General features: G+C 39.1%; 2 protein-coding genes across 4 annotated transcripts; both read left to right on the top strand.

Annotated features, from left to right (window-relative positions):
* The first annotated feature begins 988 nt into the window (after positions 1–988).
* On the top strand, positions 989–5,694 carry si:dkey-13m1.5. 2 transcript variants are annotated; one of them, XM_046050413.1, is made up of 8 exons: positions 989–1,626; positions 1,912–2,021; positions 2,977–3,068; positions 3,426–3,526; positions 4,668–4,789; positions 4,985–5,174; positions 5,247–5,315; positions 5,497–5,694. In XM_046050413.1, the coding sequence occupies exons 1-8, from the start codon at positions 1,107–1,109 to the stop codon at positions 5,547–5,549; spliced, it is 1,257 nt and encodes a 418-aa protein (XP_045906369.1). In that variant the 5' UTR covers positions 989–1,106; the 3' UTR covers positions 5,550–5,694. The 2 variants fall into 2 exon arrangements, with proteins under 2 accessions (XP_045906369.1, XP_045906368.1); XM_046050412.1 differs by having other exon boundaries at positions 991–1,626; positions 5,247–5,332.
* Positions 5,695–8,073: 2,379 nt separating this feature from the next.
* On the top strand, positions 8,074–20,221 carry arrdc2 (arrestin domain containing 2). 2 transcript variants are annotated; one of them, XM_046049824.1, is made up of 8 exons: positions 8,074–8,206; positions 9,048–9,302; positions 16,904–17,121; positions 17,224–17,326; positions 17,417–17,673; positions 17,774–17,936; positions 18,358–18,518; positions 18,812–20,221. In XM_046049824.1, the coding sequence occupies exons 2-8, from the start codon at positions 9,050–9,052 to the stop codon at positions 18,863–18,865; spliced, it is 1,209 nt and encodes a 402-aa protein (XP_045905780.1). In that variant the 5' UTR covers positions 8,074–8,206; positions 9,048–9,049; the 3' UTR covers positions 18,866–20,221. The 2 variants fall into 2 exon arrangements, with proteins under 2 accessions (XP_045905780.1, XP_045905779.1); XM_046049823.1 differs by lacking the exons at positions 8,074–8,206; positions 9,048–9,302 and adding an exon at positions 14,864–15,263.
* Positions 20,222–26,999: the final 6,778 nt, after the last annotated feature.

A 26,999-nucleotide genomic window follows, 5' to 3' on the forward strand; every position in this document is an offset into this window, starting at 1 on the left:
CAGTTTCTGTTTTGTTTTTAATAATACTGGATTTTATTATACAAATATAAAGCGAGCATGGCGTGATTAGTGTGAGTGTGATTCACTTAAAAAGCAGGCAGCGCACTAATGTCGTAATGACTGAGAGAGGGTAGGCTACTGAGTCACATTTTAAGTTTTGAGCAACTACAACTGTGATCTTTGGAAGGCCATTCAATTTGTTAGACATAAAGCACGTTCAGGGCACGGAGGCTGCTCCAAAATGAAGTTTGACTGACACCTGCTGTTGTAATGTTATTTTCAGCCACATTCAGGGATAGGGATGAACAAAACAGCATGTGTGAATGTGTGCAAGTATGGCAAGCAAATACAGTCTATAATTTTGTTACATTTTAAATTAAATGACATTATTACATATGCCTAATTACATTTGCAAGCTACTTTATTTTCTATGCATGCATTTCTTTATATTACATGCATGTCATAGCTAACCATAGACAGCATTTCTTTTGATGCGGTGTTATATGTACTTTTTTGTTGTTTGACAGGCACAACTTCAAAGACTTTCCATATAATTGCATTGTGTGCTCAAATGCACACTGAATCATGCTACTCTGCAAGTTGATAATGTAAGTTTAAGTTAATGCTGAAATATGCATATAAGTCTTGAGAAGAGGAACATGTCCACTCAAAATATTTAATAGGTTCTTATAGGTGAGGAAAATTGTGTCAAGCGACACTTTTGTACCTGGAGCAAAGCCAGATGATGGGAAGTCTGTAGTTATATTGTTAGATAGTCAATGACAGTCTGAAAACCAGGACAATTTGGATTGTTTTTTTTCTGTTAAGGCTCATTACTTCAGTGTGAACAGTTGTTTTGTGTGTCCTTTTTTGATGTATAATAAAATGTTACAGTTGAACAGTTTTGTGTGTCCCGTACATTGCATTTGGCCAGGTAACAGGACACCACATGGGATGTATTTGTTTCTCTGCAGGAGCAGCAACAGGATCAGTATCATCATGTTCCACAGAGGTTTCCATGGTGAGGCATTGTAGCATTTTTCACCTGCTTCAGAAGAAGACCAAAGAGTTACAGTAATGTAAGGAGGACACTGGTGGTATCCAATATGACTTCAGTGGTAAAAACACTGATCCAAACCCGTCCTGTGGGCAAAGAGTTCTTCCTAACCACCAATATCCCTTTTCTGGAGAGGCACAATCCAGATGCATTCTCAACCAGTTTCCAGGAGGACTTCCAGCCTTTGTCGCTCTCAAAGACAGAACCTGCTCATCAGCCCCACCAAGCCCAGGTGGACCACAAGGACTTGAGGCACATCAAGGAGTTCCTGACAGAGGTGATGGTGTCTTACCAGCGTCACCCATTGCCACAGATGACCCGCACCCCACGCTGGACCAAGCTTCACACCAACCTCAAGATGCAAACAGACCCTGGGGAGGTTACTTTCCTCACCACTCAGTCCCAGGCGTTTCAGCCCCAGCCATTCCAGCATCGTCCCACTCCTATCCGACAAACACTGGGCATCAAGAAAATCCAGCAAGTGGGCAAGATCCCAGAAAGTGTCAACAAAGTGTCCTTCACCCCACACCATGGCTCTCCTGTTGTAAAAGCCATGGCTAAACATCTCGGTTAGTGACAGCATTCTTAATTTTGCTCTGATTCTTTTTCTGCAATTTCTGATTAAAACAAGAAATCCATATTATAGATTCAGTGTTAAGCCAATTGTGATTGGTGGTAACATTCATGAAATTTGGTTATGAATTAACTTTCAAGTGGGTAAACATTCCAAAAAAACTGTGAGCCATACAACATCCTCGCTTTGTAATGAATAACAGTGAAGGAATCTGGGTTAGAGTTCATCTCTGAATCCTGCATAACATATTGTGTTGTAAAATGTCAAATTTTCTTTGTAGAAGAGGGTTTTCCTACAATCAAAGGGGACATACACCTTCGTGGGTTTGTCTCCCACTACAACAACACCTTCCAGGGAGCCTGGAGCAGAGCTGCTCAATCTGTGGAAAAGGTAAAATGGCAGCTGCAGCTGCTGGTCGTGAACTATTACGATCAAAGAAAACCTGCAAGCTCTCAAGTGAAACTGTTGCCATAAAACCTATACACTGATTTATGCTGACAGTGCTTCAAAAGTCACAATTAAAAAAAGACAATTCTCACAACATCACACCACTCCACTTAGCACTGGAAGCTATCTCAACCGGATGTCTGTGCTTTAGCTCAGATATAACACAGAATCTTCACCGTATGCTGTAAATTTAAAATGCGCAGCAGATATTACCATGTTAGTAATTAAAACATCAACTGCTCTGAGCCTAAAAACTGCACAAGAAATTTTATATGTACTTAACAGTGGTGAAAAGTAATTACATTTACTCAAGTGTTGTACTTCAGTCCATTTTTTAGATAATTGTATTTTATTTGAATAGTTCCATTTTCCCCTACTTTATACCTCCACTCCACCACATCTCAGGTGGAAATGTTGTACTCCACAGCTGTAGTCACTACTTACTGTGAATATTCAAATTTTACATTCAAAACATACAATACACAACTAAAATATCAACCGTTTTCATAGATTAATCTATGGGGCAGTAAATAAAGTAAGCTAAAGTAGCTCAACCTAGACTAATTACCAGTCTACCTCCCATGGTGCTTTATTACTAGTTTAGTCATGGCACAGGAGTAGATTTAGGAACAACACTAAACTGGTTTGTTAATCTTTTTGAAAAACTAAAGCAGTTCCAGGGAAGACATTTTCTCCGACATCACAGAAAGACTCAGGTTAAACCAGAATGCAGGTTGGAGTACTTTATTCTCAGCTGTGTGGATGCTAAACAAAAGCACACTATGACCTGGAGTACCAGCACCATCAGCTTTAAGTAGACACAAGAGTGACACAGGTATTGACATTTCTATGAAGCTTTCAATGACATGGGTTTTATAAAGGCTGTGTTGTTTTTCAGCACACCTCCTCAGTGGCTATGGGTGATCCTGTGAAGATTGTAGAAAGAGAGACAACCCACACTGCGTCATTCAGCCGGCCTACTGTCTACAGGTCTGCAGCTTTTCTGTTTTGCTGGAAAAACTCTCGTCACATGACTCAGTTCACATCCTACACAAAGAGACGACAAACAGAGGAAACCAAGGGTGAAGGGCCTGGTGTTACCCTTCAGATCTCTTTTCAGATATTTTAGACCTCTCTTGGTTTCACTGCATGTTTTGACTTGCGGTATTATGAGGTTTAAGGTGTCTTGGATGAAAAGAACTAGCATTTGATTCACTGAAATGCTTAAATGGTCTAAAATTTTAAACATCATTTAAAATTTGTCACTTTTTGAAAGCTCGGATTATCTGGTGTTGAGTTTATCCACACATAAATACAATGAAAGCAATATCTTTGTTTTTGATACAGGCCATCTGTGATTAAAGAGCATTTGAAGCTCAACCTTGGAAATTTCTCTAATGACTCATGGTCATGCACATCCAGACAAGGCTTTTGTTTCCACAAGCCGGGTGAGTGTTTTCTGTGTTATTGTCCAGGTAGGTTTTTCCATCAAGTTTTCATTCTGGGCAGCTAGCTATTCAGATCTAATACTTGAATTCTCCATAGTGGAGATGTCTTCAGTGTATTTAGTAACAGCCTATGAACTAACCAGCTGCTTAGGCCCTTCAAATACCAATACGTCCACTAATACACTGCTCAAAAAATTAAGGGAACACCTAATTCACACATCAGTTCTGTTTTATATCTTTACTGTATGTTGTATAATTCATTAAGAACAAAATGACATAACTATGGTCAATGGAAAATAATATCACCAACTGATTGATGGCTGGATTCAAAATCACACCAAAAATCAATGCGTGACTTTCATCACAGCAACTCAAAACATGACTCCGTAGTGTGTATGGCCCCACATGCCTGTACGCACTCCCGACAACATCTGGGCATGCTCCTGATGAGACAGCATATGGTGTCCGGGGGATCTCCTCCCAGTGCCACAGACTGTCGAGCTCACTGATGCTGGACAGTCTGTTGCTGCAGCGATACACAACGTCCGACGCAACGTCCCAGGGGTTCTCAGTTGCATTCAGGTCTAGGATCCGTGAAGGCCAGTCAATGGCATGAATGCCTTCATCATCTAGAATTGACCCACACACTCTGGCCACATGAGGCCAGGCATTGTCCTACACCATAGGAACCCAGGGCCCACTGGAAGTCATTTAGGGATCTTCATGTAGGAGCCCATCTCCTAGTATCTCCTTCATGCTCTTGAGACTATGCTGGGAGACACAGCAAACCTTCTTGTGACGGCACTTATGGATGTGCCATCCTGGAGGAGCTGGACTACCTGTGTAACCTGAATGAGCTGCAGTTATCTCCTCATGCTACCAGTAGTGAGAAGGACACTAGCAAAATGCAAAACATGCAAAATGCATTCCCTTTTGGGGGGATTATCTTGCTGTTGCTTGTTGCTGTTATGACCTTTATATGCACCAAAACATATGCCTCTAGTGTTGTCTTCCAGAGTTTCACATGGCTGACCTAGGTGACTTAAACTGTGTACAGTTTAGGGACATTGGGACATGGGTGCTTACATGTTCCTTTATCTCTGTTATCCTGCATGGATTAGTCTATTTGTTTTTTTCCCAGGAGACCCAGTTGTTCTAATAAAGAGGAACCAAAATTCTAGCTCCTTACCCAAGGGGGACACTGATACGAGGCGCAACAAAGAAAGGATGTCAGTCACCACCAACAGAATCTCCTTTTCTGATGTAAGATAATAGAGCTTCAGCTTAGTTAATTGTTATTGTATTTACAAAAAATATTACTGGTACATATGTTGCACTTTAGGATAATTTATGACCTTTGCACACATGTTCATATCAAGTTGATTTTCATGGAGTTAGTTATGTTAAAAGATCCAGCAGCGTCATATTTGTTAATGTTTACTGTCTTCTTCCCTGTAGCTGAACCACACAGAACTTCCAGTGTATGTGCCCGGGCCTGACCTGATGACCAAAAGCCATGTCCAGTTCAGCCCACCCCACCTGTCAGGCCCATCCTACACAACCACGACCAAAGAACACTACATCAAACAGGATAGAGAGCCAGCTAAACCCGTCATCCAGCTGCCAAGCAACATACTGAGTGGACCAGGTGATGGTCATGTTTATGTGTTTAAATGGAGGCGCATGTAGATGTATTTAATGTGTGTCATTTGTTTGGCAGAACATGGGCTGAGCCTCAGCACCACCAAGTCTGATTACCTCCCTCTGAAGGCCTGCAGACACACACCTTGTCAGTCACAGCAGAGGGTGATGTTCCCACTCACCTGTATAATTTAATGTTAACTGTAGTAGTAGTAGCAGTAGTTGTAAATAATATGGTAATAGCATTGGTAATAGTAGTAAAAATAGTAGTAATAGTAGTATTATATAGTAATACAATATTGTTTTCCTCTCTTTTTCTTATCAAATAGACCAACATCAAATTTCCACTGGCCTACCAGCACTTCACCACCACCCACAGTGAAACCTACACCGCCAAACCATTGGTTTTGCAGCGTCCCAGCTGTAGCCAGTTCCTCAGTCATTTTGTAATGAAGTGACTGAGAAACACAACTTGGTCACTTGCTCTTGAGTTGTTGCCCAGCTTTTGATAAAAGATTAAATCAAGAGTGAAGAATAGTTTTTCTGACATTTTTACAGATATTTATATTTACAGAAATTTAAAATGTGCAGAGTACAGTATTTCACATATTTAAAGTACTCTACCCCCTCCACTCTTTCTGAAGATGCTGCTTGGAATAATTGTATAGATAATAGTAAACTCAGAATTGTACTTTTCAAAATGGGAAAATACATACAATTGCATACAGACAATCTAACACTAACAAATACTATACATCTTAACACTGAATGTCAGACATAATTTAAAATTACTAAAACAAGTTGTGCTCAAAAGGAGGCTGTTTTGAAATTTAATTAATTAAAATATATTGTCTCACCATGAAATTGTCCAAATGATGTAAAGATTCTGATTTGTGAAAGGAGTATTCACTATATAACTGGAATTAAACAGGTTTCTAAAAGAATTAAGTCCACCCTTAAAAATGTTTTTAATAATTGACTTTAATGAGAAAAACACGTAGAACGTTTGTGTTTGGGTAAAAAACAATATGTAGTGAATTCTGTGAACTCCTTGTTGAGTTAAATGTTTTCCCAGAACTAGCAACCCCTAGCAAAGAGGTGCAATGTTGTTCTAATTAATTCACGGGCAGAACTTTAACCCTGATCCTCAGTCTTGTTGCTTAAAATTTCAAGCATGCATCCAACTAAAACCACTCTGTCACATCATCATGCAGTGCCGTGTGTTTCAATGAATTGGATTAATGCTCGTAATTTTACTGGGATGACAATAAATAAACATTTACCCAGATCAGTACAGGGAACAACAGAAATGTTGATGCAGTGTGCATGTGCAGCTTTAGCAGTTAGGTGGCTAAAACATGAACCTTAGCCTTCCTTGTCATATTTAGACCAGGGAGGGAAGCAGCCTTGGATTTAACTGTCCTACTTCCACCATGTTTACAATGACAATGCTAACTGCTAAGCAGAAAGATTCTCATCCTCTCCTTCAAGCATGATTGACCACAAAACAATCAAAAAAATGTTGTAGCAATAACACATCCTTGACCCTGAGATGCAGGTTCTGCAGATAAAGAAGTTGGCAGGCAAGCACATAAATAGTTATAACCTCAATCTGGAGTTCATCAACCTGATGAAAATGCAGCAGTCCAGTTATAGGCTGGAATGTTAGTTGGTCAACAAGCCGAGGTTCAGGTTCAAGGGCTACAGCTCCACTAACATGGTTTAATACTAAATTCAACTGCAGAATAGACTCAACAGCTCTTGCTTGACTTTGCCTGTATGTAGTATCAAGAAAGGCTAATTTTCAGCCATTTTCATTTAAGACAATGGAATGTATAAAACATTTATAAAAATGGGGTATGACCTTTTTGTGCACCTGGTCATTTAAAAACAATAAACATTAATAGATGAGCAAGTAGGTCCTGCTCAAGGACACGTGTCTAAATCACACCTATGATGTTGCTAATTTGAATGATAGGGTTATAGATATTTGAGCATGACACGTGCAAATGTTGCAGTAGAATTATTAACTAAGAGCACAGTAGGATATTATAGTGACACAGTCTGATAAGAAATGCCACAAAGGATGTTTATTTCTTACTGAATCCTCCAGTGATTTGATTTATTCATCATATGAAATTTTATTTGGCAAACTCCTGAAAATGTTTTTTTCAGGAGACAACTACTTGAGTTGCTGCAAAAATGTAACTTGTTGATCAAGTGATCTTTTTTTCAAATACTGAGTCACTCATACTGAGACTCAGCAAACCCAAACACAGAAACCTGGTTTTACTGAGATGATTCTGAATTCTCTTCTAAAATGTATTTCGATTTTAATTTTAATTTACGTAGCCTATTATTTTCCTTTTGTTTTTTTAATGGTTTTGTAGGCTACTACCGTGAAATAGGGTTGCTGTTTTTACATAATTCAAGTAGCCTGTGAATGTCATCATACTTGTATGTTCTGTAGGCCTACTTGTTCTTTTTTATTTGTATTTATAATAAAGAAGGACTAAATAGGCTATTGGTCGTAATCAATGTGATTGGTCATTTAACTGAAAAAAAACCCTGAAAAAACACACTGCCTTCAAAATAAAAGGCTCTGTTCTACAACAAAATTTGAGCCAATGGTCAAAATCAAATAGTGTATGAAGATCAAATATTGTATGAAGGATGTGCTTTCGATAACATTCTTCTTCAATTGTGTACTTTTTGAGCTTGTGCTCACACAACATTTAACCATAAAAAAGGAAGGGTAAAATACGGAACACAAGGTTTAGATTTGAGAGTGTAGCCGGAAATTCTCCGTGTTATTCTGCCTCACTTGACGCGCTGTCAGTCCACGCAGTCCTCCTCCTCCGTGTTAAAGTAGGCGGACGTGACTCGCATGTGCTCTTTATCATTGGTGTAGTACAGGCTGCTACTTTCTGGGCTGCTAGATGGGTAAAATATAAACCTTTTACCGTTTATAAACGCTGTGCTCCTATTGAGCAGTTTCTTCACCTTTGAGAGGACCCCTACGTAGCTCCTGTCCTGCCGGTGAGTTTGACTTTTTTAAGCGGCAGCTCAACCTTCACAACTATATTTGTAAAACGTCCCACAAAGTCCCACTTCTTAATGCTGATTGGCTGGGACTCCGCTCTTAGCCGTTCATAAAATTAACGATAAACACGCATAACAAAAAATGTAACGTTAAATATTGTTAGACAGATTAAGATATTGTTTCACAGAGCACTGTTGTGAATAGAACTATTTGTTTCTCCCGGTGGGAGAATCCTGACAGTCAGGTATTATAAAATATGACTCACATATTGTTGACCGCACAGTTTCAGTTATTTGCTGTTGCCAAATAACGTTATGAAATATTTATATCAATACAGAATTTGATTAGGTTATGGTTAAGTTATACACTATGATTCTTAAGTAACCATTTCGTATAGTTGAGTTCGATCCAACCAAAAGAAAAATGTCACAAATGATAATGATGTTATTAAACATTTCTAAAACGTGTTTAAAAACAGAAAGCTACTAGCAGGGATGGTCCTGGCATGTCTGGGACCCTAATCAGAGCCACCCAGATCCACCCTGAAATGAAGATCTCTAAAAGAAAATAGCTAAAATTAACATTATGGTCTGTTTAATGGGAAGTGCCCAATTATTTTAAAAAGAGAATACTGGACTTCACTTATGTACTGCCTGGTGTCCACAGGAGCCCTAGAAACCTAAATCATTTATGCCTTCAGCTGGTTCTGGCTAATTTGCAGTGTGGTTTTCACAACACCTGAAAACCAGTTCCACACATTCTTCCTGTACTTACTGTTTAGCTCTAAACCATTATCAAATAAGTGTTTATTTACTGTTTAACTGTCTTTACTCATAGCAATGACGCTGAGCTCCATAAAGTCTTTCAAGCTGGAGCTGGATGGTCCAGCTGATGCAGCGTTCACTGGAGGGGAGGTGGTGTCCGGCCAGGTGGTGCTGGAGCTACGGAAGGACACCAAAGTGCACTCCATGAAGGTGCAGGGACGAGGGGTGGCCACAGCACACTGGCTGGAGAATCGTGGCATGAACTCTGTGTATAATGACTACACCTCCAAGATCACGTACTTCAGGAAGAGACAGCATCTGATCCGAGGTCAGTGGTGACAGCTGCAGATGGTGATAGTTAATATTCAGAATGTTTATTTATGAAACTGGCTGTAGAATAATTACAGGGCAGGGAAGAGAGACAAACAGGACCGGTCAAAGAGTTCAGTTGTGATGCTTGAACTTGAGTTATAGTCCAAAGTTGACTAGAAATAAACTGTTGACTATGACTATTAAAAAATGCAGAACAGTCCCTTCACTTCTATAAAATGGCTGGCATTTCTATAATTTGTGCTGACTTTTCTTTTGTTCCCTGTTGTATCAGCATAATATTCTTGTATGAAATCATCCTTGCTTGTAGCTTTGCTGTGATATACATTGTAACTGTATTTCAGCATGGGTTGCAGCTTGTATATGAAAAAGTTCTCTCTTGTCTGAATAATGTGGTGTAAAACTGCTGATCTTCTCTGTCATGTGCCAGCTGGTAGCCACTGTGTCTTGTCGCTGCACTTGAAATGAAGCCACCTGGGACAAATATGTTGCATGGAAACCCGGGAGAGAGGTTGACACTGGCTACATTTGATCCTATCATTAAACACAAATCCATTAGTGCTGAATCCAAATAAACACAACTATGTTTATTGAGTGCTGTTTTGTACAGGACATAACACTTTAAAGTGAGAAGTTCCCCCCAGTGTCGTAGGTACCAGAAATCAGTGAGGCAGAGAATACAGGCCATAGTAGCTGAGTAAATAAACTGTAGACAGGTTAATGTTTCATTAAATGCCATGTAAACATTACTCTCCAGTGTGGTCGGACAGGTAAATATGACTGGATTTTAAATTGCAGAGTCTCAGATAAGAGCTGAATTTGTGTTGTTGTTGATTTGGCAGATTATAGAGAGCCGAACAAGTTTGAATCCAGAATATCGTTTTCAGGACATTTGCTGCTGCAGCAGCTGCATCGTTTGTGTATACACTCTGGTTAAAGGTACACTAGGCAGGTGTTAATATCTAGTCTACATTTCAGCCTAAATCATACACTGTGATTATAGGTGGGAAATTAACTTTTTAAAATGTGAACATCTACCAGACGCTGACAGATAAATGTTTAAATTCACCATTCACATCTCAATAGTAAATCTTTACTTTGTGTCTGAAATCTATCATATTTTACCACCATTTGGCAATACAAACACATCACCCATTAACTGAGATAACTAGAACTAATGCATATTTTATTGTATTGATTTTGTATAAAATAGTCATATGTCAGTTACAATCAGTTACCACAGCTGAAACTGATATTCTCAAACTTCTAATTTACTTAGACCAGCCGCTTGTTTGGTGTTTTTACTTTATGAATTACAAGCAGTTAACAGTTTATCAATATTAAAATCAATTTTAATACTGATCAACTTGTTGAAAATCGAACCAAATTCAAATCGTATCAGTGGGAAATCAAAACTGAAATAAAAACAGGGAACTCTGGACCACCATCTAGGTAGGTGTGATTTCATTCAACCACAGGCCTATTTCTTCTGCATCTCGTTTCCCTTTGAAATAAAGCTTAAGGGCGGGTGATATTACGTTAAATACCATAAGATGATATCAATATGTCATCTGTCAGAAATTTTGCTATAGCATTTATTTCCTGGTATATCTCCCTTTAATATCTATGATTTTTTGCCTTACTGTAATGAAGTTTTATTTGTATTTTTTGTTATGTGGATTAGCCAAAATCAGACAATTCTGTCTGATTATTTTATCCAACAGTTTCCCAACTCCAGAAAACGTTTATCTACACTCTGAAATATAAATATATTTATAAAATGGGCAACAAAAACAAAAAAACAAAACAAAAACAAGCTACCGCACACTGATCTGACTTACTACTTTATTTGTGAGCAACGCGTTTCGCCCATTGCTTCTTCAGGCTCACACAATGAAATTACAAAAGCACATACGGGTGTGTTAAGTAGATCCTGTGCAGGTCATGTGACAAGCACAATCCCTGCATTACATGACTCCCACAAAAATAGCATCTTATACAAAGTGTCATTATAACAATATATATATATATATATATATATATATATATATATATATATATATATATATATATATATATATTGTTATATTATATATATATATACATACACAATTTAAAACATACATAAATTACAAATATTACAACATTATCAGACCTCATAAATATCATAAGGAAAAATAGCCTGACATTCCTACCTTTAGCATATATCCCTCAAGGTATACAATATTTAAACTTTCTCTGAAGGACAGAAACCCCACCTCAGAGATAGACATAATAATCATCATTACAAAAATGGGCTAAAATCTAGTGTCTCATTCAGTCCATGAGGTTCAATAGTGTTCAATTGATGAATCCAAAAAGCTTCCCTTCTTCCTTATGATATTTATGAGGTCTGATAATGTTGTAATTTATGTATGTTTAAAAAAAATTTAAATGGTGTATGTGTATATATATATATATATATATATATATATATATTGTTATCATGACACTGTATAAGATGCTGTTTTTGTGGGAGTCATGTAATGCAGGGATTGTGCTTGTCACATGACCTGCACAGGATCTACTTAACACACCTGTATGTGCTTTTGTAATTTCACTGTGTGAGCCTGAAGAAGCAATGGGCGAAACGCGTTGTTCACAAATAAAGTAGTAAGTCAGATCAGTGTGCGGTAGTTTGATTTTGATTTTTCATATTTATAAAATGCTTCACGTTGGGCTGAACAATGCCCCTTAACTGTGATATAATAAGCGTATACCACGGCCTGTTGTGAGCTATTGCTTAAATAATATATTATATGGCCAAATATTTGACATACAGGCGATTTGGCAGAGTTGCAAATATAAAGGCAGTGCAGAAAGGAAGTCTGGAGGAAAGGGTTGGGGGTGTTTAAAAATTGCAGCTTGTGTAGCCACAGCAACCAGGAAACAATCCACGTGGCTGCTGTTGACCCCGCCCCTCACCACCACACAACCTGCGAACATCTCCATTCATTTTACACATGGTGTCATTTTCCGCTCTTTTAGAGAGAGTGCGTCTGGTTTCAGTGGAAAGTTCAGTTGTGTTTCAGGGGTGTTTCCAGTTTTAGTTTTAATTTCTCTTGCAAACACCTCTGTAGAATTACACTTTCTTAAGCCCCTCTTTGCTCTAAAGCAGGGGTTTTCAAAGTCTGAGACTGTGGGCCTTCGCTCAGGCAAAGCGTGGGAAAAAGTGCCCCTCCCTTACTTTATTTAGTTACTTTTGCTCTAGTCCTGGATGCCTAAGGTATCATGATTAAGTTATATGATCACATAGACAGAATTGAGCCATGACAGCCCAATATTGCTGTTTGACATACCTACAGACTACACCAAAGATATAATAAAAGTGTGTCCTAAGGCATTTATGTCTGGGAAAGTGGGGCTAAAACTGTAAAATTTACATTCACATTTAGACTATTCTGGACCCCCTTTTGATAATTAATGCAAAAACTAATGTAATATATTTTTTCACTGAGCCTCCCATGAAACTGTTTGGAGCCCCCCTGGGGAGGCCCATCTCCCACTTTGAAAACCTCTGCTCTAAAGTATGCAGGGCCTTCAATGTAAATATTTGTTATACAGTTTTCTGCAGCAGCTCTTTGGGTAAACAAAGAGCAACTCACATAGATAAATATGTTAACTCCTTTCTGCAGCAGTGGTAAAAGTGTTTTCAGCCATGATTAGGGTTATCACATTCAAGTCATCTGCACAGCAGTTTATCAGGCCCATCGTTCTGTGCGGAGAACCGCAGGTTCATCTTATCAGGACCGAGGCAGGGAACTCCGGTAGAGCCAGGCCACTGCTCCTGGTCACCAGCAGGTGGCATGCTGGTCTTTATTTCACCACAGGTCACAGCACATAGCTTCCTGAATTGATTTTAAGCAAGAACTGACAAAATTGATGCAAACTGGACCTCCCAAATATAAGTTTGATGGTAGTTGGTACATTTTCTGGATAAATTAACTGATTATACTGAAGGAAAGATGCAGAGAAACATCTTTGTACTTAACAAAATAACCGCGAGGGGCAACTCACCTCTCCAGAGACCCAATTATACTTTATTATTCTGCGAGCATCATCTACCTAGAGTCTTACATTTTTTGACACACATCTCCAGCCCAGTGCAGGCTGCGTAAAAGCATCCCGGGAGTCCTGCAGCTGTGCACATTTCCTCCACACCGCCAGTTGATGGCACTGGAGAGCTAACTAGTCATCCCAGGGAACAAAGGAGTAAACAACTTTGTTTTTCTCAGACCAGACTTAATTTAAGTCTGATGGCTTTTAAATTGAATGAAACGAGTTACTCAGCTTAAAAAGGGAGCAGTGTTTAAGTTATTTGATGGCAACGGACTTTGGAAGAAAAATAAATTCTGTTCAGAATTGGTTTTGTTTGAATTTGATGTGTTAAGAAAACGCTGCATGGATGCTAAGATTCATGCAAGTGATTTAGTTGTTACACAACGTGTCTTTAGTCGGGCTTGCAGTTTTCCTGTGTTGAATCCGTCTGTTACCGAGGGTAGAATGAATTAATGTTTTCATAAGGGGATTTGGTGGCATACGTTTGTGCAGCTTTGTGTTCTCCATGTGTGCGGTGTCTCTGGCTGTGAAACAGTATGTTCAAAGCGACATGGAAAAAGTAGAGTAAACAGCTTTGGTCCACAGTGAAACTATTTCCCTCTGAGCTGTGCTGGGCAGATCTCTGCCAGACAGAGGCATGCTCAGTAAGCCTGTTTTCTTCTCCTAAGAACCTGTAACCATCAATCATCACCAGGCCCTGTTTTCCTCACTGCTGCCTCCACACCCAGTATGCATATTTATTATGCTGCCTTCAGGCTAGGTCCGCAAATATGGGTTCTTGTGAGAAGAGCTCCAAACAAGTAACCCAATGAGTGAGGAAGCGGGAATTTTACATGAAGTTGTCACTGAAGTTGTCAAGGTGTGACTCTCAGGTGTGTGGCTGTCATGAAACTTTGACAGTTTTAAAACAGGTTTCTTTTCATAGTGTTTGGCATGTTTGGTAATGTTGGCATCATGGTGGTTTCTTTCTCAGGCTTTGTCCAGACTTGTTCTGATGGTTGATGAATAAATGAAATAAAACGTAGGCCTGTTGAGAATTTTCTCCTTTGTGTAATTATGTTTATAACAAAACAATAAACCACCAAAAATCAAATTTTGTAACAGGTCTCACGCCTAGGTGTGAGGTCTGGTTTTCAGATGCAGCAGCAGATTTTTCACACATCACTTGCCCCAGCTGTGTTTATTATTGGAAACAGCTGCTGCAGTGTTAGTTGTTAACTTGAACTCCACTGCTCAACGTTTGAAACTTCCCGGAAGTTGTGTTTAACATTTTGATAATTAAGTAGCCAAATGCAACCACATGTCTTATTTACAACTGCAGCAGTGATAAGTCGGTGTTAAAGGGGAGCACCTGAAGGCAGCACCAGGCTTCAACCCTCTCCTGAGCCCTTACGTAATACACTGAGAGATCCGCCCACTTTCTCAGACTGCAAATAGCGCTGCAGCCGAAAATGTTTTCACAGTTTGAGCTTTAAACAAGTGAACAAAAGACATCCGAAGATCCACCTCAGCATACTTTAAATACCTACTCCGGAACAAGAATTAAGGAATCATTTACTATTGAGAGGACTCGCACAACCTGCTAAAATGATTTTCGACAGTTTGAAAAAGTTTGCCATCGCCTTCGACTCTCCGGAGGTGGACTGTCCTCCGGTGTTCAGCAGCGGGGATGTGGTGTCCGGCCGGGTGGTGCTGGATCTGTCCCGGGAGAGTCGTGTAGACTCTCTAAAGCTCCACGCCGAAGGGTTCGCTAAAGTGCACTGGACCGAGTCCCGGTCCGCCGGCTCCAGCACCGCATACACCCAAAACTATAGCGACGAGGTGGAGTACCTGAACCGGAGAGAGGTGCTGCTCCAGGCAGGTCAGTCCGCTCTGCAGGCACGGTAATGGGGGAGACCGCAGTGTGTACTTCCTGACTGTAAACTTGTGAAACTGTCTGCTAGTTGGGGGTCCCAACAGCAAAACAAGCGTCCTCTCATTGAGCAAATGGCAAGCGAGTAAAAACAGTAACGTTAGTCCAGTTGGTTCATTTGTCTGGAGACACTGGGCTAGTTGTGTGTCTGCAAATTGAGAATAGTGTAGTTTTCATATTTAATGTGCGAGTTAACGTTACACAGCTCATGAACGTGGTCTTTTTTTCTGGCAAGGTCAAGTTGTTTTCCTCACATTTTGCTGGTTATGGTTATGGCTTGATTCATAAACTTGTTGTAACTTTTAGCTGCTAACTGTAGTTGACTAGATCTCATTTTCTGTGATTGAAACAATACCTAAGTTTAAAGGATTTTGTTAGAAGCCTTTCCAGAGATGTGTACTATGTTGTTGGGTACTTCCTTAAAGAAGTAAAACCGAACATCCAGATTAAGACAAAGCACAAAACAAGCATTCATTCATTGATAATTGGGTTTGGGTTGGTTAGTTATTTCTTCAAATTGCCATATGATAAGTTTTGTTGCTGGGCATAACTTATTTAAGTTAAAAAAACCCAAGCTGTATAAGAAGAGAGCACAACATGCAGCAACAGCTGTGTGTGCACTCCTTTTTCATTGTGAAAACATCTGTTGAAAGAAATCTGACATCAGACTTTTCCTCATTCGAAGAAAGTCCTGAGTTGTTTCTTTTCTCCACAGGGATGTGGGAGAACCTCAGGTTCCTGTCTTCGTTCATTGGCACAGCATTGTTTTGGTTTAAAGTGTAGACAGGAAATTCACAGCCAGGGCTTCGACAATTTTACGTTTTCATGCAGTGTTCACTCTCACTGCTTGAGTTGGTATTTTATAACAGCCTGTTTGCAAACAAGATCAAAAACATCATATAATGTTAAAGAATTAGGTGCTGTTTGAAAGTATATATTTTTTTTGCTGGTGTGCACAAAAACATAAAGCAGAAAGCTCATAACAACCCACTTGACCCATTAAGAGGATTTGACAGTGACAGCGTATTGTTATTGCTTCAAGCTAACAAAGCGACACAAAACACATCAAGTCTGTTAAACACAAACACGTGCTCATGGACCTGTGCAGCAAGAGAGAAAAAAAACCCCGGAGCAGTTGAGACAGGCTGTGTAGTACAGCTTGAGGAAAACATGTTCTCAGTCAGCACAAATGGAGGAACCGCCCCTCTGAGCAAGCACAGAAGCCATGTGATTACAGAGAAAGACAGAGAGATTTCTATTTCAACAAGAGGCACACTTAAAAGATCTGTTCTTGCTCTCTCGCTAAGTCAGTTTTATTTTTGTAGACTTCTAAAAAAAAACACTGGTGTTGTTTGCACTAGTTGTGCAGGTTTAGCATAGTTTAACTATTATGTCATTGTGCCAGATGATATATGGCTGTTATAGTACTTCATGCTCTTCTTTCTGATAATCACCTGGCACCAACTTGGCACATCTGAATTGAAGTTACACTCACTGTCCTGTATTCTTGAAATCAAATGAACAAAACAGAACCATAGTGAATGAACTCTAACATACATTTGTTTGTCTGTTTTATCTCCTCTCCTCAGATAATGGTGAAGCAACAGTCCTTCCTGCCGGCAGACATGAATTTCCTTTCAGCTTCCAACTGCCTGAGGAGACTCTGGTCACCTCCTTCGAGGGGAAACACGGCAGCATCCGTTACTGGGTCAAAGTTAAGCTACATAGGCCTTGGGCCACCGTCAAGAAGATAAAGAAGGAGTTTACAGTCATTGAACCCATCGACATCAACACACCGGCCTTATTGGTGAGCATCTCAGCCCTCACATGTCATGATTGTGTCATTACACAAGGCATGATTTTCTGGGCGTTTTGAGGCACGTGTCTCATTTGGTCTCGTCATTACCAGGCGCCACAGGCCGGAACGAAGGACAAGATGGCACGGGCGTGGTACCGTAACTTTGGGCAGGTGTCTGTAACTGCAAAAATCGACCGCAAAGGGTACACACCAGGTGAGACTCTAGCTCCTAAAGCAAGTAAACAAAATACCAGTCTTTGTAGGCCATTGTCTGCAATTTCTAACGTACCTTCTCTATCCGCAGGTGAGGTGATTCCTGTCTTTGCGGAGTTTGACAACTCTACCTCCAGATCAGTTGTGCCCAAAGCCTACATCACTCAGACACAGACATTCATTGCCCGCGGCACTATGAAGCAGAAGCGTGCGGTGGTTGGCACACTGTGCGGTGATATTGTGGGCGCCAGATGCAGAGAGACATGGCATGGTCGCGCCATCAAGATCCCACCCGTGGGACCCTCCATCCTACAGTGCCGCATTATCAAAGTGGAGTACATGCTCAAGGTGAGCTCAGTCAACAGCTTTATTTTGTTAGGAATTCCGTATTTCCATGCTGCGCTTTGCCCAGATCTCGCTAAAAGTTCTCCTCTTTTCCTCCCACCAGGTTTGTGTTGATGTTCCTGGGACATCAAAGCTGTGTCTGGAGCTGCCGCTGGTTATAGGCACCATCCCCCTCCATCCCTTCGGCAGCCGCACCTCCAGCGTCAGCAGCCAGTACAGTGTCAACCTGGAGTGGCTGCGCATGGCCATCCCCGAGCAGCCTGAGCGTAAGTGTCCTTTTAATACTGCAGTGATTTTTGTGTGCAGTGAATTATTTTCTTTACTCACTCACTTAGTAGAAATCTTTTCAACTGCTAGTGCTCAGACTGGGCAGATCAACACATGATAGAGAGAGACTATCACTTTTTCTTTTGTTTTGCTTTGACAATAAATATTCACAGCTAAATGAATAAATTGCTACTTTTTGCTTTTCGAAGAGCCTCTTTAATATCTATGGACCTGTTCCCTCTTATTTTTATGATCACTGTCTTCCAAAATACCACTGGGTCAGATGCCTTTTGTTAGAGCAAAAGGCAGTAAATGTAATGTGGGTTTCTAACTGCACTGATGATTCAGCAGCTTAGTGTTTGGACCTGTACTGTTCTGTTGAGTCAGACCAGCGGATTAATCCCGCCTCTTTCCCTGCAGCTCCTCCAGATTACAGCTCTGTGGTGACTGAGGAGGAGGCAGAGCAGCGCAATAACGCGGTGGTCCCGCAACCTGTCGACGACCTGAGTGGGATCCTGGAACGCCCCCTCATGGCATTTGTCCAAGAGTTTCGCTTCCGACCTCCGCCTGTGTACAGTGAGGTGAGTCACCAAATGCTGGAAACAAAACCAACCTATACCTGTTTATTTAGTTTGATTGGCATATATAAATGAATGTAGTTGAATTTTAAAACATCCCTAGCAGACTTATTTCCTGCCTAAGAGACTCTTGAGATCACAGCTGAATTGTATAACAGTAACTACATAAAAACAAATCAGTGGGTGTACGCATCATAGCGCTGAATGTTTTGCTTGGAGAAAGACTGAATTATCTTCTTACTTAACCTTCATCTTGTGTGTCTATTTTTTTTTTTTTTTCCATTTCCTGCCTACAGATTGACCCAAACCCTCAGCCCTTCAACATGAGACCTCGCTGCATGACATGTTGAACCATGAACCCTGCCTGAGTGTTTAGCAACTTAAATTAATGAAACAAATCAAGAGATTTGTCTTCTCCTGGATTACTTCTCTCTGATGAATGGCACCTGGTCCCACCAAGTGTCATGTAGAGGGACTGAAGCGCCATGGAGAGGTCAGGAGATGGAGCTCGCAGGAACTGGATGTCACTGGAGGAGCCGCCACTTGGTTTCCAAGTCCATAAAGCAAAGTGGATGCTTTCTTGTTCTGTTACAAGCAAAGTTTCCACATCAGTTCCTGTCCTCCCCAAGTGACCTTTGGCTCCTGGTGAAGTGAGCTACAAATACCTCCCAGTCAACGATTCCCTTATGTGAAGAGAATTTTCAGATTTAAGGAGTTTAGGACATATTGTGGGGGAAAGGTCACTTGATATTTATCTGGTGCAGAGTTGGGGTTGCACCTGGTGTTCAGATATTTTAAAAAAAAACGCTCTTGATAATTTGACGAATGTTTAGTAGCACATTGTCATCTTTGAGTGGCATACAGAGAGAACTGCAATTATTGTCTTCAACTCCCCTTGTCCTAGCAACACAGTAGATTTTAACAACCTACATGGCTATGCATTGTGTGCCTGTGATAATTTCTACTGTTACTTAAGCACATACTGTATCTGAAGGAGATACTAGAGCAGGCAAGTCAATAAGCAGATGTATTTTATGCATGCAGGTCACAATATGTTAAAGGGAAAAATATGTATGCCTTAATTATCTGCCATTGAGGATTGCATGAGAGTTTCAGGGAGCCGTTCTCTCAGAGTTGAATAGATCTGAATGTTTTCTGAAAGAACAAAAACGTTGAATTGTACATGGATGAATTCCTAGAGAAGTGCTATGTTAATGCAAGCCTTAAGGCACTGAAGTGTCAGATAGCTGTGGGTGTTGATATTAACTCAGTGATTAAATAGGATGAGCAGTTTGTGTATAAAGCTGCACAAGGCTCATAGATTAGCTCTCCCAGCTGCTAAACAAAAGGAGGAGGAGGAGACCTCTGAGCCATGTGGCCTGAAGCTTTTGATGGGAGCCAGATGCCTTGGTGCTGTGGGGCACTTTGTGAAGCTCAACCACTACTCAGCGTTCAAGTCGAGCCTTAAGCTGGGGAAGCCACTGAAATGTATGGACAAAGAACATTCCAAAAACTGACTTGAGGATTGTTTTCTCTTCAACTTCCAAAAAACTGTTAGGAGTATGAAAGAAGTCTTCAGGGTCATCTGTGCGACTTTGTCGGAACGCACTGAAAAAACGAATGTATTTTTATACAAATGCAATTGTTGAATCACAATCTTGTCTAAGTTTTGTAATTGTTTTTTCTAATATAAAAGCTTAAACTGATGTTTGTCTTCAGTGTTTCCTTCAAACCATGACTGGTATGTAAACTGTACACTTTGTTGGAAATAGCAGAGAGTCTCTGTTCAGCATGCTGCATGCCAGTGAAATGGTACATTGTGTTCAGCAGTGTCAAAGCTAGATCATTCCCAAGGGCAGAGTTTGTTGGAGAAACAAAATACTCTCAGTGGATCCAAACAATAATTACGGAGTTTTGCCTGTGATAGCTCTAATATTTTGCACTTAATGCAATCCAGTTTTCACTAAATAATTATCTGTCACAGTTCAGCTGATATATTGATCTGATCTGGTGTCCTCTTGTACAGATTTTTTTACACGAAAATTCAGCGAGGATCCAAGTTATTTTTTGCCACATGTAAACATAGGAACAAACAAGCAGCTCAGTGAATTATACACAAAGCTATAAACATTGCTAAAGGCCAAGCTGAAGAAATTCTTGGGGGTTTATTCACTGAAACATCTTAAAGTAGAATAGAGAGATGTTCAGTGCAGTGCTGAGGAAGGACCAACCTTTATAGTTGTAAAATACTTTCAAAGAACAATGTAGAAGCCATCCAAGGAAGGTTCAAATCAACTGGACAGTCCAGTTGCACCTTGATTTCAACCTTCCTTGAATAATTTTGACCTGGACGACTGAGAACCTTTGCAGATATAAATGTAGAAGTCAGTAAGTCTTCCTTATTATCTTTGTGCAGATTTATTTTCTTAATCAGCGCTGAAATGATTGTTTGAGTAATTGATCAGTTGATCAACAACAGTTTTGATAATCAATTAAACATTTAAGTAATTTATCAAGCCAAAATACCTGAGATTAGGTGGTTCCAGCTGCTTCAATGTGAGGATTCGATGTATCTGTTTTATATCATTGTAAACTTAAAAAACAACCAATTTTACATTCCAAACAATTAAGTGAATGCCCCATAGAGAAATCAATAATGATTAAATTAGTAGTAGCTTATCTGTCTTTACACCAAGTAGAAACCGAGCTAGATCATGTTCCTCAAAGCATATGTTTAGTGTTAATTAGATACAATATTATTACTTGACATGATTAAGAACAAAACTGCCAAAAGTTTAGATTTCAGTATGGCAATACCATACCATATATTAAAGTTGACTTTGTGCCGGAAAAAAATGTAGCATGGTTTTTGGTGGTAAACAAATGCCAACCACAAACTCTAGCAGAAAAACCCAGCTACAAAAATAAATAAAAAGTTTAAACATGATGTTCCTTAAATTCTCTGAACTTATATGAACTCTACTCACCTAATCATCATTGTAAACACAGACAGAGAATCATAATAAACATTTAAGGCTTCATATACGTCTTTAAAGGATTAAATTTAGTTGCTTTATCCATCAGGAGTATTTAGATTAGACATAGACTAGATTCAGACTGCATGAAGTAAAAGTGGCTTATGTAAGCATGAAATCCACAGGGGTTAGACTCAATAAGGTTAGACTTAGAATTAATATAATTAATCCTGCACTCTTAAACAACAAATACCCTTTTGTAAATGTATCTGATCAGAGTGAAACTGACACTGAGGTCCTCTCGGTGTTCACTGCAGTGACCTGACAGTGACGCTCCCTCTGTTTTTTATGAAGGGACTTTCCACCCAGGAGAACAGAAGTAATGACAGAAGTGAACAAGCTCTGTCATGACTTTGCCTGCCATCCTACGATATCCACCGTGTTCCTGACACCCTTGTTGTTTTTATGATGCTTTTATTTGAGGTCAGAATGAGTCATTTAAACTTTTAAATGTTTTGTAATTTCAGTTTCTACTGTTGTCAAACCTGCCCATCTGGTTTGGCGTGTGAAATAATTTCTTAAGTATTCTGTTTGTCTATATTTATAGTGTGGTTTACTTGTGTGCTTTCTTGTGTTTTTCCGTAGTTTTCTTCTATCAGTGAGTTTCCAACAGATCTCCATGCAGACTATATAGAAAAGTCATGTTTTGTTACACCTGCTACTTCTCTGGAAAGACACACTTGTTTCTGCATTAAGGTTCTTCATCTTCTCGAATAATTTTGTGTTACATTTGATGTGAACCATAGAAGCATATAACAAAGTCCTTGTACACAGGCTACTAACACTAAAAACAAAATACTAAGCCCACATATACATTTTACAAGGACGTACATTAACTTAAATGTTACTTTGTCTCTTACTTTGCTCTTATTGATGTATCCTGTTATTTGTAGTTGCAATTACAACATTTCCATATGTTAACTTAAAAACTTAAAAACTTGATAATATGATGCATTGTTCTTGAGATAAAACGACCAGTCTACAGTATAGACGATTAGAGCTGAACTGATATGTTGATAATCGATTAGTCGACTGAAAATGTATTCAATGAACAATTTTATTAATTGTATAAATAATTTTTAATACAAATATGCCAAAATTGGTTCCAACTTTTCAAATGCTAGGATTTGCTGTTTTTTCTGTCATTATTTTAACAATTTTATTAAATAAGCAGTGTGAATGTCACTTTGGGCTCTAGGTAATCGCATTGGGCATTGTTAATATTTTTTACAACCCAAATAATTTATCAATGAATTAAGAAAATAATCAGCAGATTAATGCACAAAATAATCATTAGTTGCAGCTGCAATAGCATAGTTAAAAATGAGCTCTACCTCAACCAACTACAACAGTAAAATGTTGATATAATATCATATAAAATATATAAATATAACAGTCACATGGGCCATTTGGGCCATTGAGTAATTTTACTTTTGATAGTTTTCCTGAATATACTCACATACTTTTACTTAAGTAACATTTTCAATGGAGGACATTTACTTGTAATACAAGTGTGGTATTAGTACTTTTACTTAACTTAAGGATCTGAAGACTTCATCCACCATTGCTTTCCATGCTTTTCAGAAGGTTGAAGTCTTAATTTGGAAGGAAACTCTCCCTGTAGATTCACACCTTGTAACCTGCATACATCCCTTTACATCCCCATCTTTGTTCTGGTTATTTTTTGACTTTTTGACCCAGACTTGAGATGGACAGGCACAATAAGACTCTCTTGTATTTAAGTAAGTAAGTACAATGAACACAAAAAAACTTAGGAAGTAGTTTTCACATTCATAGTTTAGAACATAAGAAAGTTAAAAATATCAAGTAAAGGACAAATAGAAATGTATAAACTATATAGAATCCTGATCTGGGTAGACATTTTTTAAATCTCAACATGTGATTGCTATAACTGGTTGCTTGAACAACAACAACATCTGGGGAACGTTGAAGGATAATCAGTGATGTGTTCCAAGAAATCTGTACATCCTATTAGTTTGCACCCCTCACAAACTCAAACTCAAACTCACAAAAACTTCACAAAAACTGCCTTTGACCACTGGTGATCATTTCCTCCGAAGTCTTTGTTCAATGCTAAATTAGGTTAACACAAACACATGAGCCAAATAGAGACAAAGTGTTTCCTTTACGCAAGTTCTGGACAAATTGTGGACAGTGCAGTGTGCATCCCCAATCACTAATTATATTTCTGAGGAGCAATGAATTGTGAAGTGGTACATGGTACAAAGTGTAAACAAGCTGCTGAATGTGAGTGTGTGTGTGTATGCGTGTATACAGTGTGTCATTGAAACATTTCGGAACAACTTGCTTGAGGAAATGTGAATGCTTTAGTTAAGGTTGCACTTCCAATTGATTCATGAGAGAAAAAAGTTCTGTCACAGGTTCAGCGCAGCTTCTGGAAACATGTCCGTCAACAGTATGTGTCCTGCAACAGCGTCTATGGGCAAGGCACTAAACCCTCTACTGTACAAAATGTTAAACATTTTGTTTCCAAAATATCATGTCACCTGTTTATTGTATTGAACATGTGTAAAGCAAAGCTTGGAAAATACACTATGTGGTCAAAAGTAGGTGGTGTTTATACAGTCTTTGAGTTTATGGAACAGAACTGATGATCTGTTGAGCTTTTCCAGTAGTTCTGTAATGGATGTACATACATAAATATAAAATAAATAACTCTTGTTATCGGGAAATGTTGGAATGCTCCTTGAACTAGCAGTCACTTCAATAGATGCTGTGATGGTGGATTTATAAAATCTCTCAGATTTAACAGGCAGTTTTAATTTTACTTTGCAGTTGGTTGTTTGGGGGAAGGGGTTAAACTAGTCAACAGGGCCGGGGTCAAGGTGATATATGTCTACAAGGAGTCTGTTAAAAGGAATTCTCTCTTGAAACCAGTCAGTCAGTCACTATTGTCAATAATATATAGGGATCTGGATCTGCACTCAGCAGACAGTTACGGTTGCACCTATTGCATATCTGGATGAGAGATTCCTCATGTGGTTCCCTTCCTGAGGTTTGTGGAGTTTTTCTGTGTCTGAGCTGAACTAATGATAGAGGGTATTGTATGTTGTACAGAGTGTAAAGTACTCAGACAGAAGTGTGTGGTTTGGGGCTTTATAAATAAACTTCACTTGAATTTGCAGAGTGTGTACATGGGTTTGTGTGAGTCATCCTGAGTTGCCAGAGTTGTTGCCCAGACATTGTCGACTGTCTACTGAACGCCACCGTGATACACACACAAAGACAAACACTTGGGACCAAACGATCAGTTTTGACCCCACCCTCCCAATCAGCAGAGCAAGTGCCACCAACCAACCCATTTGTGCATATTAACTCACCTCACCTTCACGGGCTAATGGGAAGTCAGGATCCAGACTGTATTTACTTTAATTGTAGAGCACATTAGAGACTTAATGACTACATATTGAGTTTCAGACACTGCAAACACGCAACACAAGACTAACAGCTCTGACGAGTCAGAGGTTTTCAAAGTGACAGCAGCTCAAAAATTTGTTCCTGTTGAAGATAAAAGTTAAATTTAAATGTTTTGATTAACAATAATATGTATTTTTTTAATTAACATAGATTTGCTGTTGTGGCACTATGGATGCAATCAGATGATTCATACACTCGAGCAGCTGATTTTCACATCAATGAAGAAGTTTCTGTGTTGTGGGGTTAATGCCAAAGACGTCAAGCTATGTTCCCATTTGTAAGTAGACAAGTTGTTTCCCAGCATCCACTGCAAAAATCACTTTCCCTTTAATATCATGTAAGGTCTCAAAAAATAAACCATACAAGTGTCTTTAGTGTAAACTGCCATAGGCCTCCTTAACCATCAGCAAATGAAATCCTTACAGTTTTAATACACACACCTCTTTGTCTGTGTCAGCCATTATCATCATCAGCCATCACAATTCATGATCTAGTCATGGTTTTTGATGACTTTCCATAATCTGGCTAATGTTGGCTGCAACATCAGAGATAACTTTATACAGACTAATCTGTCTTTACCAATAAGTGCATAATAAGCACAATAAGTTCTTCAAAATCATGATCAAGAACCCAAAAAATGATGTCGTCAGTATTCTGTGTTATTGTGCAATGACTGTGGGCTTGATGGGGACAACAAAAATCAATGTTACTTTATGAAGTCGCTTGATGCTGAAAAAAAGCCACATGTTAATTTGGTAACACCTAGTGTGCTATGAAATACAGAGATTTGACTCTCATTAGAACAGAGATACACATAATATATGGAGCCAGGTGAAGAGAGGAGTTTGTTGCTGCTTTTCCACACATCCTCTTACACATTGTCTTGCTTTCCAAGGCATCTTACCTTTTTTCTCTACTTTCTTGTGTCAGTTTTAATACATTTTAATACTTTTCAAACTTGACCCCAGATGCTCTTATATCTCTTATTAGATTTTTTTTTAGCATGTCTGTAGTAAACGTGGAGTTACATTGGTGCAGTTGTATTACATTGTTTTGAGACTCTGTGGTTGGAAAACAGTGTGCAGACCAAGGACTCTTGATACCAAACTTCCTCTCTCAGCCCTTCTTGTAACAGAGCTGTCTATCTGTGTAATCCTTCTGTAGTGTGTTAAAGTAGCAGCAGTCACACAAGACTAACAGCTCTGACGAGTCAGAGGTTTTCAAAGTGACAGCAGCTCAAAAATTTGTTCCTGTTGAAGATAAAAGTTAAATTTAAATGTTTTGATTAACAATAATATGTATTTTTTTAATTAACATAGATTTGCTGTTGTGGCACTATGGATGCAATCAGATGATTCATACACTCGAGCAGCTGATTTTCACATCAATGAAGAAGTTTCTGTGTTGTGGGGTTAATGCCAAAGACGTCAAGCTATGTTCCCATTTGTAAGTAGACAAGTTGTTTCCCAGCATCCACTGCAAAAATCACTTTCCCTTTAATATCATGTAAGGTCTCAAAAAATAAACCATACAAGTGTCTTTAGTGTAAACTGCCATAGGCCTCCTTAACCATCAGCAAATGAAATCCTTACAGTTTTAATACACACACCTCTTTGTCTGTGTCAGCCATTATCATCATCAGCCATCACAATTCATGATCTAGTCATGGTTTTTGATGACTTTCCATAATCTGGCTAATGTTGGCTGCAACATCAGAGATAACTTTATACAGACTAATCTGTCTTTACCAATAAGTGCATAATAAGCACAATAAGTTCTTCAAAATCATGATCAAGAACCCAAAAAATGATGTCGTCAGTATTCTGTGTTATTGTGCAATGACTGTGGGCTTGATGGGGACAACAAAAATCAATGTTACTTTATGAAGTCGCTTGATGCTGAAAAAAAGCCACATGTTAATTTGGTAACACCTAGTGTGCTATGAAATACAGAGATTTGACTCTCATTAGAACAGAGATACACATAATAT

The sequence above is a fragment of the Micropterus dolomieu genome, linkage group LG05 (genome assembly GCF_021292245.1).
Source record: "Micropterus dolomieu isolate WLL.071019.BEF.003 ecotype Adirondacks linkage group LG05, ASM2129224v1, whole genome shotgun sequence".
Lineage (NCBI taxonomy): Eukaryota > Metazoa > Chordata > Actinopteri > Centrarchiformes > Centrarchidae > Micropterus > Micropterus dolomieu.